At 33.6% G+C, this 15,726-nt stretch overlaps 1 protein-coding gene across 2 annotated transcripts in view; it reads right to left on the reverse strand.

Moving 5' to 3' along the window:
- The window catches only part of tg (thyroglobulin), a 64,659-nt gene that overhangs the window by 29,065 nt on the left and 19,868 nt on the right, over nucleotides 1-15,726 (reverse strand). For both annotated transcript variants that reach the window (XM_073925203.1, NM_001329865.1), the window contains 17 exon segments: nucleotides 15,136-15,213; nucleotides 14,911-15,011; nucleotides 14,699-14,819; nucleotides 12,344-12,547; nucleotides 12,063-12,266; nucleotides 11,814-11,959; nucleotides 10,301-10,457; nucleotides 9,986-10,150; nucleotides 9,495-9,644; nucleotides 9,187-9,351; nucleotides 7,058-7,180; nucleotides 6,840-6,955; nucleotides 4,087-4,192; nucleotides 3,430-3,627; nucleotides 1,837-2,007; nucleotides 1,404-1,490; nucleotides 1,211-1,294 (listed from right to left, as the gene is read on the reverse strand). In XM_073925203.1, coding sequence (XP_073781304.1) covers nucleotides 1,211-1,294; nucleotides 1,404-1,490; nucleotides 1,837-2,007; nucleotides 3,430-3,627; nucleotides 4,087-4,192; nucleotides 6,840-6,955; nucleotides 7,058-7,180; nucleotides 9,187-9,351; nucleotides 9,495-9,644; nucleotides 9,986-10,150; nucleotides 10,301-10,457; nucleotides 11,814-11,959; nucleotides 12,063-12,266; nucleotides 12,344-12,547; nucleotides 14,699-14,819; nucleotides 14,911-15,011; nucleotides 15,136-15,213 — 2,376 coding nt within the window.

Consider the following 15,726-nt stretch of genomic DNA (forward strand, 5'->3'; position numbering starts at 1 on the left):
GTGTTCTACAGAAGAAAAAAAATTAAGGTTTGGAACAAGCAGATGGTAAGTAAACAATGACCAAATTTTCATTTTTCATCCATTTAAGGGAAAACTAAATTGATTAGACGGGTACATTTGTGAATTAAATGAATACAATTAAAGGCAATTCCATTTAACGAAAGACGGAGTTAAGATACTATTTTTTTTGTCCCACGTGGATGCTATGAGGATAAACAAGGGACCAAGAGCTTAAGTATGGTGAAAATGAATGAATGACAGCTTCTAAAATGGCTAAGAGGCATCCCTTGTGTTTTATTTGCTAATTTAAGCCATATTTTAAAAGATAAATATAATGTATAAAACTATACGTTATTTATATTACTTCATAATACCTATAGATCAGATAAGCTTTTTCTAATAATGGACAATGCATAGATATTGATGTTTCAGTGTTTTTACAAAATATTATTTGAATCTACCAAGCTTAGCTTACAATGTTTACATTACTTACATTAAATCTAAATCCCAAACATCAGAAATGAAAACAGATTGTTAAGATTTAATTAATGTCAGTTTTAATGTTATTGATTAATGCACTTACAGATTTCATTCATTCATTTTCCTTCTGCTTAGTCCCTGGTTTATCACAGCGGAATGAACCGCCACTTACTTGACAGATTTATTTATTTTAAATTTCAGGTGGTTTGTGAAATGTGTTTTATATTTGGAAAAAATAATATCTAATGGCATCTTCATTTTCAACTAAATCCCCTTATTGGAACAAGACAGTGTAATTAGAGGGTTTCGCATAAAAAGCAGACGTGGATTTAGCTGGTTTTGACGCAAAAGAAAATTTACCTTGTCAAAAAACAAAGAATTGTCTAAAGGGACATTTTTGAAAAAAAGGTATTTTATTTACTTGCTAATAACCTTATCATAACATATAAAATGAAACATCTAAATCTAATCAGAGGAGCCTGATAGAAAATGCTCATTTACAAGAAAAGAGGTCTGATGGATTTAAAGATTTTTGCATCTGAACTTATATTATATTTATATTTATGTATGTTTTCATGTACTTATAGATACTTATTCTGACCTGCACTTATTAAAATAAATAAAAGAGAAATAGATTATACTGTAAAAACTTGTTTACTTATATGATGCTTGAAACAACAGTTCCTATGCATAACTATGTAATATACAGCCTAATTTCACTCATTTTTACCAGAAAGTGCACTTCTAGAATCCTCGCCAACAGCAGATCCACTGCAAGCCAAGAGAGTTTTTGCACGTGTGTTCATATCAGACTCTGAAGGGATAAATTATAGTCATTAAGAAATAAAATAATCAAATCTAGATCATTAATCATCCAGATATATCACTTGTTCATGGCAGGCGACTGCTGAAGAACATCAGACCTTTCCAAAGGTAGACACGCTGGAAGCTGATCAGAGTTTCCTGGTAACCGGTTTTGTTTTTGCTGGATGCTGGTAAGGCTGCATCAGCTGCAAAAAAAATACATTTTTTATACCTCATTAATATTTGACATACAATAGAGGATTGAGTTTAAATGTAAACAAATCAAGCACTGATCCTAAACACTGCACATTCTACATTAAGATTTATCAAGTCAATTCATAATCAGATGGAGTAAACACTATAAGCATATTGAACATAGAAAATTGAGCGTGTTGAATTCTGATAAAAACTGGTAAACGTTTGAGGGGAGGTGCACCTATATAATGCTGTCAAGAACAAATGTAAACTAAAACGCTGCTAAATGTAAGATAACAGCTGATTCTAGCTGTGTTTAAATGACTTTGGCGTGTGTTTGTGGACGTAGGCTCATACTGATGGTGAAGTTCTGTCCGCCAAAGCTGAAAGTGAAACGTTTGAGCTGTTTGCTGTATTGAACACCAGCACCACAGATGCGGCTGGAAGAGGAAAGACTCTTCACATCCCAGTCTGATTCACTGCACTGCAGCACTGTCGGAGCAGTCAGAAAACCACACATGATAGAGCCTGGAAAACATGACGACAACAACAGTATTTATATGATTGAAGTAATGAGAATAATGGGATAAAAAATTATATATGATATCACTTTCTTAATCTAGTTTAAATGCATTAAACTGAGAAGTATGAGCACTGGAACTACCAGAATTCTGTATCTCGTGATTTTGACCTTTCATATAAGAATAACATTTTTGTCACAACATATTTACATTCCATGCATCTATTTAGATTTTAGAATTAAGCTTAATGTCTGTCACCATAGTTTATTTACTCATTATTACTCTAAATATTTAATCATTTTGTAATATAATAATATGATAACACTTCACACCATGAACCATTTATTAGGCATTATCAAATAGTGAATTCATTATGTTAATTATCTCTACATTAATAGGTGTTAGTAAGCAGTTTATAACTGCAGATAAAAATGCTCTATTCATGACTTATAAGCACGTGTATAATGTGCTTAATGGTTTTATTCTCATACTTTAATGTATTTTTCTTCATTACTAAATTAAGTATTGCATCATTACGGAATTACGGGAGTTTTCCGGGAAAAATAACAAAACGGGAGGGTGGCGGGTTATGTCACTTTTTCTGTCACTCCAGAGATCCTACGCAAAAATAACAACAAAAAAAGTTTCTTCTAAGCTTTGTGTGGTAGTTGAGCGGTATATGATGGTACATAGCGGTAATGATTGTTCTGTAGCTTTTTTGGGAATGGCTAAGGTGCTATATACAGAAGCACCAGGTTTCACAGATATTACTTCTATGCAGCACTTACTGTAAAGTGGTTCCCTATGATTACAAGCCAAATAACTACTTTTCAGGGCCTTCAAAAGTCATTTATTCGGAATTTACTAAGCATATATAGTCCTTTCTTTAGATTAGGTCACAAAACTGGATGAAGTTGAGTTAATAAAGCATTTATTAACAGGCAAATTAACTATTAGTGTATGCCTGAATAGTAAAATAGAAATGTTGATTTGAATAGTTTATTATTCATTCACTAAAATTCTGAATGATCTTAAAAAAACAACTACTTTTAAATACATTGTTTGTAAATAATGTGATACTTAATTTAGTCATAAAAAAATTAATCAGTAACAAAATATGAAAGAACACATATTAAGCACATTTTTATGTGCTTTTAAGTCAAGAACAGAGAAAAAACTGTATTTTCATTAACTAACGTCAACTAACATAAACAAATACTGAAATAAATGTGCTGTTCATTGTTTGTTCATGTTAACAAATGCATTCATAAACATTTACTAATACAATCTTATTTTTAAAGTGTTATCAAACCTTCATTTATAAAATATGTTCAATTAGACAGATCACCACAGGCCTCCATCACTTCTTGGTTTTGGAGTGGTGGAATCTAAGGGATATTTGCATGCACTGACTGACAATGAATCTGACCTCCGTTGAGGACATTCTGGTTGAGGATGAATCCATCACAGCAGGTCTCGCGACCGCAAGAGTCGACGCAGAAGCGATGGACGTCAGCCAGAGCAGATCCACGAGCATCAAACACAAGTGTGCGATACACTCCAGAACCAGCCTTGCGGAAACTCAGCCTCTCAAATCTCTTCAGGCCCGCTGTGCTGAATTCATGACCTTTTGTCAGAGGATGAAGGGTGGAGAGTAAAAGAGAAAGAAAGAAGCAGCGATGTTCTTTATGCCATGGCCAAGAAACACAAGTGCATCTAAATGCTTTCAGGGTCGCCAAAAATAACCAAAAACTGAGAGCCTTAAAGTACCAAGTCATTTAATTCACAGGGAAAAATATTTATCTCTTAACAGAGCAAGTCTGAGGAATGTTTTTATGACAATTTGCTTTATTCTTGTGTCCACAGACGACTAGACCACTTAGTTAAAATCATTACTTACAAAACCACAACTTAATCTTTTAGGTCACGGCTTAATTCTGATACTTATCATTGATTTAATTTCATTAAAACACTCTTTGTTTTCTAATAATATTAATTCTCGTCTCGAACGCGTTCAAACTATACAACACATACTGTGTATCAACACATTTAACTGCAGTGTGTAACTAATAGCTGATGATCTTACCTTTCTTTCTCAGCACTGTGAGATCAGGTTCATCTCCTTTTATTTTCAGAACACAGATGAGAGTCTGGAACGCCTCAGCGCCGTCGTTTCCCAGAAATCCTTTGCTCTGCAAGGCCAAACAAACCACAAGACTTTTTTTTTCCTTTGGCAATAATTATGTCACTTTTGGGAAAGAATGTGTGAGTGCCATCAAGTCACATAAAAAAGACCCAATGCCAAATATAACACTAGAAATAACATTTAAATAGGATTTATGTATTATTTCTTAAATAAAAATGTGATGTATATTATATTTATTAGCTTATGTGAGGGACAATTATGATTTATGTTGAAGAGATGATTAAAACAGGTACATTTTTTGGACATCATGATAAAGTGAAGATATACAGTAGCTAATGGAGAAAGCATGTAGTACAGTACACTATAGTTCTAATTTTTAATTATTAATGACCTTTTATGAATTATTTTACTTAGCAAACATCCATTTAATTGATAAAATGTGGCTATTTATGTTAAATGATATTTATATTTCAAACTAATATAATTCTAAAAATATTTAATCTATTTGAACTACAAAAAGGTTTGGTTCAGTAGGAATTTTAAATGTTTTAAAATAAGCTTCTCCTGCTCAACAAGGTTGTATTTATTTCATTAAAAATACAGTACAAATTGTACAATTGTGAAATGTTACTGCACTATAAAATAACTGTTCCAAAGTAGATTATTATTTAATCACTTACTCCAGTGATTTTAAAGATGAAACTGTCAGCTTTATTAGACCAGTCTTTAATCACATGATCCTTCAGAAATCACTTTAATATTAATTATTATTGTTAGTATTATTATTACTAGTAAAAAAAGCAATATTATTCAATAAAGCAATATATTACTTATATGTTTTAATTTTAAACTACATACAATAAGTAATAAATACATATTTAATAAATAAGTATTAAACAAGTAACTATTTTTTGTACATTTAATAAATGCCACTGTAATTTTAAATGAATAATAAAACAATAATAAAAAACTCAACCCAAACATTTGACCGGTAGTGTATATAATAACTATTATAAATAAAATTAACAACAAACATTTGGAATTTTCTTTATATAAAAAACTAATCTCAACGATGCTTATATATTGGATTTTTTCTTGATCACATAATCAGCTTATTATAGATCATGTTATGTACTGACTCATCTGCTTTGCCAGCACAGAAATAATTTACTATTTAAAATATATTACACTATTATTTCACAGTATTGCTGTTTTACTGTATTCAAATTAAATAAACAAGGCCTAATCAAGACTCGGCCCTCATGTTCAGCAATTAGTGAAAAGTGATTTTAGAATTAACCCTTTACCTGGCCCTCTTCCAAATGGTTGACCATGTTTTTACTGTTTTAAATAATGATTGTTAAAGTCATTTAAAGAATGACTGTTTTAAATAATAGCTTACATACACAGCATTGTTGGTTTAAAAAAATGTTCAAATAAACATCCTGTTGCACTATTACACTACAAGAAACATGTTAAATGAGAATCTGAAATATTTTTGGCATACTTAAAAAAAAAAGATCATTTAGAATTCAAAAATGTTTTATTTTGAATTGGTCTTACACTTCATATTTTCAGATTTTTCATACTATCTGTATTAAAACCGGTACTTTTACCAGAAACCAACATATCAACCATTTGGTATAGGTCGATATTTCAGAAATGATGGGATGTGTAGAAAAAAAAATGCAATGAGTGTGTTAATTAGCAACATAAGGAGTAAAGAAATCTTTTCTGCAATTTTTTTTCTTGGTGGGGCAGTTAAAGGGATATATCCTGCCTTTTTTGATACAAAAAAGAAGCTTGTTTCTGCAACTTTTATGTCTGTATTGGACTATTACGATGTTATTTTTATGCATGCATCTTCTCAGAGTTTGCATGATTTAGACACTGTTTACCATGGTTCACTAAGGTTTATAAAAAATCTTAAATCCCTCACTCATCATTGTGAGTTGTACACTCGAGTAGGATAGGCTGCTTTGTCCACACGTACGCTCAAGTGTTGGCATTTCTTTTTTATAAATTAATTCTGGGTTTACTCCTCTCACATCTCCAAACTGTTTATAGCTATAGCCTTCGCTCTCAGGAAGTTTTTTTTTTATTGTCTGTACCAGTGGAGCGTACTGAACTAGGAAAAAACTTTTAAATATGGTGCACCTTTTGCATGGAATAACCTACAAACAAAAGTGAAAGTTTAAATAGTTGGTTTCACTGCATGCTTTTTAAATGATTTGGAGTTTAAAACATTGGCCTGTAGATGTTCTGAATAGTTTTAACTGTCATTGTTACCTGTAAACCCATGTGAACTGTATACTGTCTAATCTTGGCCAGGAAGCTAATGTAAAAGAGATTTTTTAATCTAAGTGTGCTTTTCCTGGTAAAAAATGTATATTAATAATAATAATAATAATAATAATAATAATAATAATAATAATAATAATAATAATAATAATAATAATAATAATAATAATAATAATAATAATAAATGACTTCCTTAAAGAAATGCAACAATATTTGGACAACCTGCATATTGAAAATATTTAGTGCATTTACACATTGCAAAGTGCTTTGTGCATTAAGAAAAGTGTTAAATAAATGAATAATGAATTATTATTAATAATACTATTATTTAAGACATACAAATATGCTTTCACAGGATGCAATATTAAATTCACACATGGGAATGTACATACTGGTTCAGAGGTCCTGCATTCAACATTATCTGCACTTGTGCTGTACATCTCACAGTGAGTTTTCTCTTCATCACTGAAAACAGCCACATATAGGCAGGAATCGTCCTGGGCACAATCTAACAGAGATTAGAGATGTGATCAGTATTAGTCATGAAGAAAACACATCTGATTCGTTCAAGCGCAGGTGCACTGCTGCAATATTAAGGAGTGCATCTCACCAAGCACACATTTCCTGAGTTGTGTTTCCTTTGGCTGACTTGAGGAATCAGAGCTCAGTGTGTCAGCACTCTCTGATTTCAGCAGCAGGGAGGATGAGGAAACCACCTCAAACTTTTCCATTACTGCAAACACACAAAGAGCGATATGCTAAACACATACAAATGCATATGTCATTTGTGCTTTCATGCTGATAAAGAATTACTGATTTGAGTTAAACCAATACTACATTCCAGGAACCCTCAAAAATGTTATGATACGAGTACACACAGTATTGCATTTGGATCAGTACTAAAACAAAAAAAGGCTCTCTGAATAAGATCAGTGAATCTGTATTAATCACCAGAGTAAAGTCTGTCAAATCAAAGATATTTGATTATTTAGCAATTTTTTTGCAAGTGATAAACATCTTGTATTTAGAAAATAGTTTTTTTTTATTTTAATGCTGACTTTCTGTACTTATTTAAACTTTTATAATTTGGTTATTAAATATGTCAAAAACTAATTCAAATAAACGATTGTTCGTGAGAGCACTTGCGCAAGTCATGTAAATAGTTTTTTATATCACAAGATTAATGTAAACAGCTAGCTATGAACACTTTTGCAATCTGCTTAAAACATTCCAAACTTTATTAATGATTATTTTATATTCAAATGTTTTTGTAAACAATAGGATGCAGAGTAAGGCTCAAGAGACAATAGATGAGCACATTTTTTAATATTTTCAACGGCCCTTAGTATTCCAGCTGACATGATTTCAAGGCCAATTTCTTTCTATTCTTTAATTCGTTAATTCATTCAATTTAATTCAATTTTCATTGCCGATTTCAGCTAATCGTAATTATATTAGGGTCAATCTTGAATTTCCACAACCAGCACAGAGCCTCAGGAATTGGAAAAAGCCTGGATTGACCTCCTCCAGATCCATAGCGATGCATTATAAACATCTCAAAATTGATACGTCAAAAAAATAAATAAATTGCCTGTAGGGATGCTTCGATCAGGATTTTTGCAGCTGATACAGAGTACTGATTCCTTGTCATGGTAATCGGCTGATAAGAGTATTGATTCTAATGCTTCAAGCTTTATAATGCATTAAGCATATTTTCCCTCTGAGAATAAAGCTTAAGAGTAGATCTCGCCATACATAAGCTTGTAAACTACTAAACAAACACCTGCGTTTGGTTCATGAGATCGGCCAGATTGCAGATTAGTGATCGGCACTATTTACACTACTTAAAAATCACCCAAACTACTGCCACACTGTTTAAAACAGTGGTTCTCAAACTGTGGTACGTGTACCACTAGTGGTACGCAGGCTTAATTCTAGTGGTACATGGAGGAATCCCTGAATAATGAAAGAAAAAATGAATTTAATTTTAATTATTTGATGCGTACGACTACGATAATACCAATGTGATCAGCATTGGCTGTTCTCTAAAGCCTACGATCAAAGCGCTGTGCTTAGAATGTTTACTTTAGTGCATCATTTCATTAGCTGCTAAAAAGCAATTCAATTGGCGCATGACTAGAGAAAGAGGTGTATGGTGCTTGCAGAGCAGATACGTGTTAGAGAAGTGTTCCCCTAACATTGGACCACAGACTGGCTCTTGTCTAAAGATCAATTGGTACCAGGATGCACAAATAATCATAAATTATTTATGCTTTATTTATAATCTCAGTCTGATTGATCATTTAAAAAAAAATAAAAATGATTCTTGGTCACTTGAGCACCAAAATTTGACCAACTGGCTAGCAAAACAAATAAGTACTGCATCACGATGCGCTTGTGTATTCCAGACGTCCCCAATTGAAAACATCTTAAATTTTCAGAATGCCGCACCACAAGTCACATGACAAGAACCGACTGATCAGCTTTATATTTTGTATGGAATATAATTTTGTTGAATGAATATGACTCTGCCTGGAACTGTGCAGTGCTGTAACTGCTTATTTTGGCCAACTATGCTACTTTATTTTAATACTGGTCATTATGGTTGTACTTGGAAAGACAATATTTTTCTGAGGTGGTACTTGGTGAAAAAAGTTTGAGAACCGCTGGTTTAAAACATATAAGCTTTTATTTATTTATGTAATTTTTTTACTATGCAATAATGATGGTGCAGGATACCTTTACATTCTTCAACAGTCAACAGACCATCAGATGACGTCCAAGTAAGTTCCTCCCCCTGTGCAGAAACACACCTCCATTTTCCAGACACAGGTTCCTTCTGTGCTGATAGGAAGTCTCCTTTTGTTGTACAACTCAGTTTACTCTTCTTGCACTCAGTAAGGCCTTAAAAGGACAAAAAAATGTCTAAACACTAAAAACAGTTTAAAAAAAATTCCCAAACGAATCACTCCTATGCCTCTGAAAGCTGTGATTTACATTTTGACCGAGTTGCCATGTATAACTAGTTAAATCTAGCCTTTACTCACAATGAGAAGCACTGAAGGCTCCCTGGGCCACAGTGGAGGTTCCTGCGGGACAGGGAGAGCAAAAGACCTGCCCTTCATCCTCTTGAAAAGTATCACGCGGACACGGAGTACACACACCACCACTGAAAAAAGACCCAGCTGGACATAACACTGTTTGTGAGAGAGAATAAAATCACAAACACAGAGTGATTAAGCAAGACTAATGATAGTGCCAAGTAGAAAAAGAAGGCAATGTTTGAAATACAGAAAAGATTGATAGATAATAGATATTACATGCAGTTTAAAACATTACATACATCCGTCACAAACACATTTCTACATTTTTCGCATGCCACGTTTCTATTTTTGCACAAGCCAGTAGGGTAAAAAATGCACCAGTTAAAGAAAACTTTATAGGTGCATATTCGGAAACACCAGTGAAGCTATTTTCCTTTATGGTGTACAGGCCAGTCTGTCATTAAGATGGCCGAGTGGTACAGAAGCCAACCTACCACACCCAGTGGATTGTGGGAGCTGCGAATAGCCTGTCATACAGCTAAATGAAGGAGGACTGGAGAGAGCGAGAGAATGGTCGGAGAGAAAGATGGACTGGTATGACCCACTTAGGATTAATTTCTTCAAACCATTTAACAACCTCTCCTCGCTAAGAGCCGTATCTGAAAAAAAAAATGCATGCATATTTTCAGAAAGCATATATTAGTGATTTTGTGCAATATTTATGTTATGGTATTGTTATTATCGTAGATATAAAGTATATTACATTTACAGAAAATTGACTAGAACAGGGACATTAAGGATGCTCTAACCAATGTCATGGAGATCAGGAAGAGCAGCCAATGGTAGGTCAGAAAGGCGGGCCATTAAGGTGATGCGTGCAGTGACTTCCTTGTCATTCGAACACTCAAGAGACACAGACGACTCGTCACAGACTGAAACAGAGCTGGTCTGGCCTGAGGAGGTCAGCTAACAAACATGAAGACACAAGTATGCAAATTAATAACACACATTTATTCAACATTTTAAGACATTTAAACTATGATAGAAGGCCAATAAAAAAAGTGTGTCTTTTGAATGTTTTTTTTTTTTTTATCGAATTCATATGTGAGATGTATTTTATAGAGCAGCACATTTTTGTGATACTGTGACACCTACATATTAAATATGATACTTATGATGCAGTTTGTGTGAATAATACCACTTGCACATTATAGTGTTATTTACTAAAAGTGCAATAGTGGGAAATAACAGTATTAGATTAAAAAAGAGGTTTTCAAAATAGGGTTTACTAAAGAAAGATCAGAAAAAATTATCAGATTAGAGTAATTCTATGTTAATTATTTTGTGTTCTTATACTTTTTTTCCTACAAAGCGGTTTATGAATATACAAAAAACTCTTACATTATAAATCATATAAAATAAATTATAAATAAATTTAGTAGGGAAAAACATTCTACAAAAATTGAGCTTTTTCTGGGCTGTCAAAGTAAATCTATTTGTTTAAGATTAGATATTGCAAACAAAATTATAATCCTTAGACAAACAATCCTGTAAAACTATAATAATAGAAACCTTAACAAATGTAATGTTTAAATATTTAATATAATGCACATTTACATTAATTATATACACTAATCCACTACCAACTGAGTTTTATATAGACACACAGACAGACAAATGGATACATACATACCAAAATATATAAATATAGAAGTATTATTTCAACAGTTTTCTTTGAAATTTGCTTTAGCTTTAGTAGAACCACGAATTAACAGCCAAATACTATAATAGTATTATAATAGCATAATAATAATAATAATGATAATTAAGATAAACTCACTGAAACAGCTACAAAGTATTTCTTTTCCGTTCTACCTACACAGGTACTCTGTCTCCTACCAGAGGGAAGCAGTTTATAATGTGGAAACAAAAAATAAGTTGGATCATACAGAATCCTTTCCACCTGATTAAGGACATCGTTCTCATATAAAACATGAGAATTATAATATTCATCGTGCCCAACAATATTTCATCCTGTCCTTAACAGTTGCATCAACTTAGATTTAAACTGTACAGATGTTACTAAACCACACTGTGATACTAAACCTGCCAATGCTTTTAAGAACACCTAAAAAAACAACATCATAAAACTTCTTGTTTACCCCAAAGAGACGTGACCTCCATAAAATAAACGCTTAAAAAAATAAGATGCTTATATTATTTTTCTTGTGTTTTTAAAACCGTTTTAAAACTTAAAAATACATATTAATTATTTATAAAATGTTTTTAATAATATCTGTCAGTAGACTGTTTATATTGTACCTGTAGGCTGCAGAGGCCTGTAGCTCTCATGTCTCTCAGCAAAGCAGCCTGTAGATCAACACTCTGAGTGCTGCAACTCTGCTGACCCTCATTCAGAGACAGCTGGAGCTGCACGCTCACCTGCACTGTCTGCAATACCTGAGGCTCTGATAGACATCACAGAAACACAGATGCTCAGAATCTAGAGCAAAAGAAAAGCTTCTATAGCGTTATAACAGGTAAATAGGACAGTGTGTGTGTGGCCTTTACTTTGGCAGGCATAAGAAAGTGGAGCATCTTCAAGCCAGTTTTTCGCCTGGGGATCACAGAGGAAGCTGGCGACAGGAAGGGTGTTGACGTAACTTTGGTCACAGTACAGCTCACAGCGCTGCATCTGCTGACTCGGAACATTTGTAGAGCTACAGAGTACGGCACCATGGGAAATGTCTCCAAATGGAAGAGGGCACTCAGGAACTGAAAATAAACAAAACTGATGGCAAATGCATATGCCAAAAATGTAAAGAAATGTAAAGTGTGTTCTAATAACTTACTGTTGCAGGCTGGGGTTTGTCCTGTGCTGCGGGGTGATCGTGTCATCGGAAGCTCCTTTCCACTATCAGAAACACACCAACAATCTGACAGGTCACACTGCAGGGGTGAAAAGTGCTGCCCATCCTGCACACATTCAGGCTCATACCCGAGAGCAACTTCTCTTTGCAGTGCCAGAGTTTTCTGCAGAGAACACCAGCCTGGACCTACAGCACACAGCATAAGACATGAACTTGTTGAATATATGTTCCTTCATGGGTATATTTTTTCAATGCCTTGCTTAAAGATATTGTAGTATATGTTAGTTCTGGAATAATATACCTATCAGATGTTAAAGTACGGTTTGCTTTGAGTTTTGGCAAAGATTTTCAAAAATTTTCAAACTCATGCTTGTGAACCAATGGTCAGATGTAAAGAGTTGTATTTCTATGAACTATGTTTCTTGTTATAATTTATAAGCAGTTCATTTATATCTATATATAAAATATGCAGGTTTTCTCTGCATAAAATCCTATGAAAACTGTATGCTAAGAACAAAGTATGTGTAGTAAGCTTGTTTAAAGTGTTTTAATCAGACTGATAATAGAAGGCTGTATAAAGCCAGTCTACTTTTGGCCTTTTCATAATGCTAACATGGTCTAATGTGTTTAAACAGTCCCAAAAGGCTAACTATTTTCTGTCTGTTGACTGAACATTTAATCATCATGGGATGTGTTGTGAGAAAGTGCATTAAAGAAAGTGAGAAAATGCATGTTTTATCTGCCACCCAACATCCTTTTCCTTTTCTTGCTTTCCTGCTTGGGTGTAAACTATTTAACATAGATTTGTCTATTTGATAACACTAGTGTTTCACATTATTCATTTGTATTTAACTGATGTAGAGGGTAATGAATTAAGAAGAATGTAGGGCTACACAATATATCCTTTTAGTAAGAATTTGTTAATGTACATATCTGCAATGTTGCGTCAGAATTATAAGGAAAAAGAGTGGATCGAACAACAGTTGTCAGTTGGTTCACAAAATGAGACACAAACCATGAGGAGATCCATGATGTTATAGTTTAAAAAGTTAAAATGCAAAGAAAAAAACAATAAGTAATGTAGGTATAAGTAAGTGGGTAAGTAATGCGGGTATGTCCAGTAAAATCTGGACATACCTACATAGTAACTTAATGCCCTGCTACATGTGTTATTCATAATTTTATATACATATAACCACAATTTGTTATATCATTACAAAGATAATCGTGTTTATAGAAACTTCTCTTCTCTTCAGTCTCTGGATCTGAATGCAGACACAGTGGATAGCAGTGCATAGACTCACCCAGTCATTGGGTCTCACAGCTTGGCAGGCCTGCTTTGCTTTCGGAAAGCACATGCTCTCATGAATAATTATGAAGCAGGTTCTTCTCATAGGGTTTGAAAACTTCGCTATGCATAATATTGAGAAACTGACGCGTCATCACTCCACTTGCAGTTTTGCACTACGTCACCGATTTTGATCCCAAAAAATGATTTTAATTCCAGAAGAGGAAATTAGCTGTCAAAATTATTCAGTTTTCCCCACAATTTAAGCTGGCAGGTGCTAAGGTTGTCTTAACTGGTGCTCAACACACACAAATCTGTTAAAATCTCAAAAAAAAGTACTCCAGGGTTTCTTGAATCTTTAACTTTAACCATAACAGAGTGAAAGTTTATAAATTTCAAATTATAAATTTGACTGTGTGAGTATTTACAAGAAAATGTGTCACTGATAAAAAATGTAATGTTTAATTTATTTATTTATATGATAAGGACGAAAGTGTTATTTTATATTTGATTATTCAATTTATTTACATTCAAGCTATTATACTGACCAGACAACCATAATGAACTGCCGATTTCATTTGTATCTTTGCTCTTTTGTATTTATGAGTTCTTATATTTTATGCAGATGCTTCAAAATCATCACATTAATCTAAAATGATCAGTTGTTCCCAAATGGAGTAGCTACATTGCATATATCACAGGAAAACTGAATATCGAAGTCAGTTTTTTTTTTATGATATCTTAAAGACCTAGAAGGGCCTCTGAGAAATCCACACACAAGAAGTCACAGTAGCATTTGAATGGATGCTAATGACAGATTGAAACAGGCTGCAAGATAGAGTGCAATGGAATTGTGGGAAATGCTGGTCTTTTAAGATTTTCCAACTTCAATGTTCAAAGCAATGCAGAAATGCTGCTCATGCCATGGAACACAAACTCCTATTAACTTACTGCTTTTCTTTCTTCGGCAGTAGAACTAAGAAAGACCATGAAGTGTTTGTGATGTTGCATGAAATCACATTTTACATATGGATGGAAGAAAGAATTACATTGCAGTTCTCCAGAGGAATTGGTGATGGCTGGTTGAATGACTCGTCCAGTTATTGGGCTCACACAAAACCCCTGCATATGGCCAGAAGTGGCCTTCTGGAGTACTGAAAACTCACCATCCTGCAAACACATGCACACATACGATAAGATATTTTTATTGAAATCCACAACAACAATGATGCATAGCTACAATAAAAAAAAGAATCCTCACCTCTTCACATGACGGTCTGTATGTGTAAGTGATATTAGAGCTTGTTTGTCTCCAGTCAGAGAGCAAAGTGTGACTTTGGAGCCTCTGGCATAAAGTTTGGCCTGGGAGAAAAATTGTTACAAATCAGATTAAATACATATTTACACTCCAAAAGTGGCAAACGCCAAACCTCCTCAAACTACTTTAATATTAAGACTATAAAGAAACATGAGACTGGATGCTCACACATCTGAGGTAGTGAGGAACGAGACGTCAGAGAGTCAGCGATGTATTGACCCTCTTCATCAACACACCAACAGAGACCTTTCAGACAAAGCAAAAACAAGTAGGTGATCTGCACATACATTTTGCATTATTGTTTGCTCTGTAAGAGTTATATTTTTGTTAAGAAAAATTAGCTGTAGAAAGAAAATCTGGATATACCTATGCATAGTTAAATAATAAGCTTCCAGTCCATGGAAATGCCATACAGTTAGATACTATTTATGCTCATGGATGTAAAATATTGGTGGAAAAACAGCCCAATCAGAATAAAAAATTAACCCTAACCCACATGGGATCATTAATATGCACACCCCAGGCTACAATTGACTAACTTATAAATGTATTCAGGAACAACCCAAAGACGCATAAGGTCTGTTTAAATGCATCTTTTGTTATTTTTACATGTATATTGTGAAATTTGCAATGCATGTTTGTAATGAGGCAATAGACACGTGTAACCCAGCATGATACAACAGTTGTAGCTAGGCCTGTTATGATATCTATTTTTTGTTGTATGATATTTTGCACCAAAATATGTTGCGATAAACAATA

The sequence above is a fragment of the Danio rerio genome, chromosome 16 (genome assembly GCF_049306965.1).
Source record: "Danio rerio strain Tuebingen ecotype United States chromosome 16, GRCz12tu, whole genome shotgun sequence".
Lineage (NCBI taxonomy): Eukaryota > Metazoa > Chordata > Actinopteri > Cypriniformes > Danionidae > Danio > Danio rerio.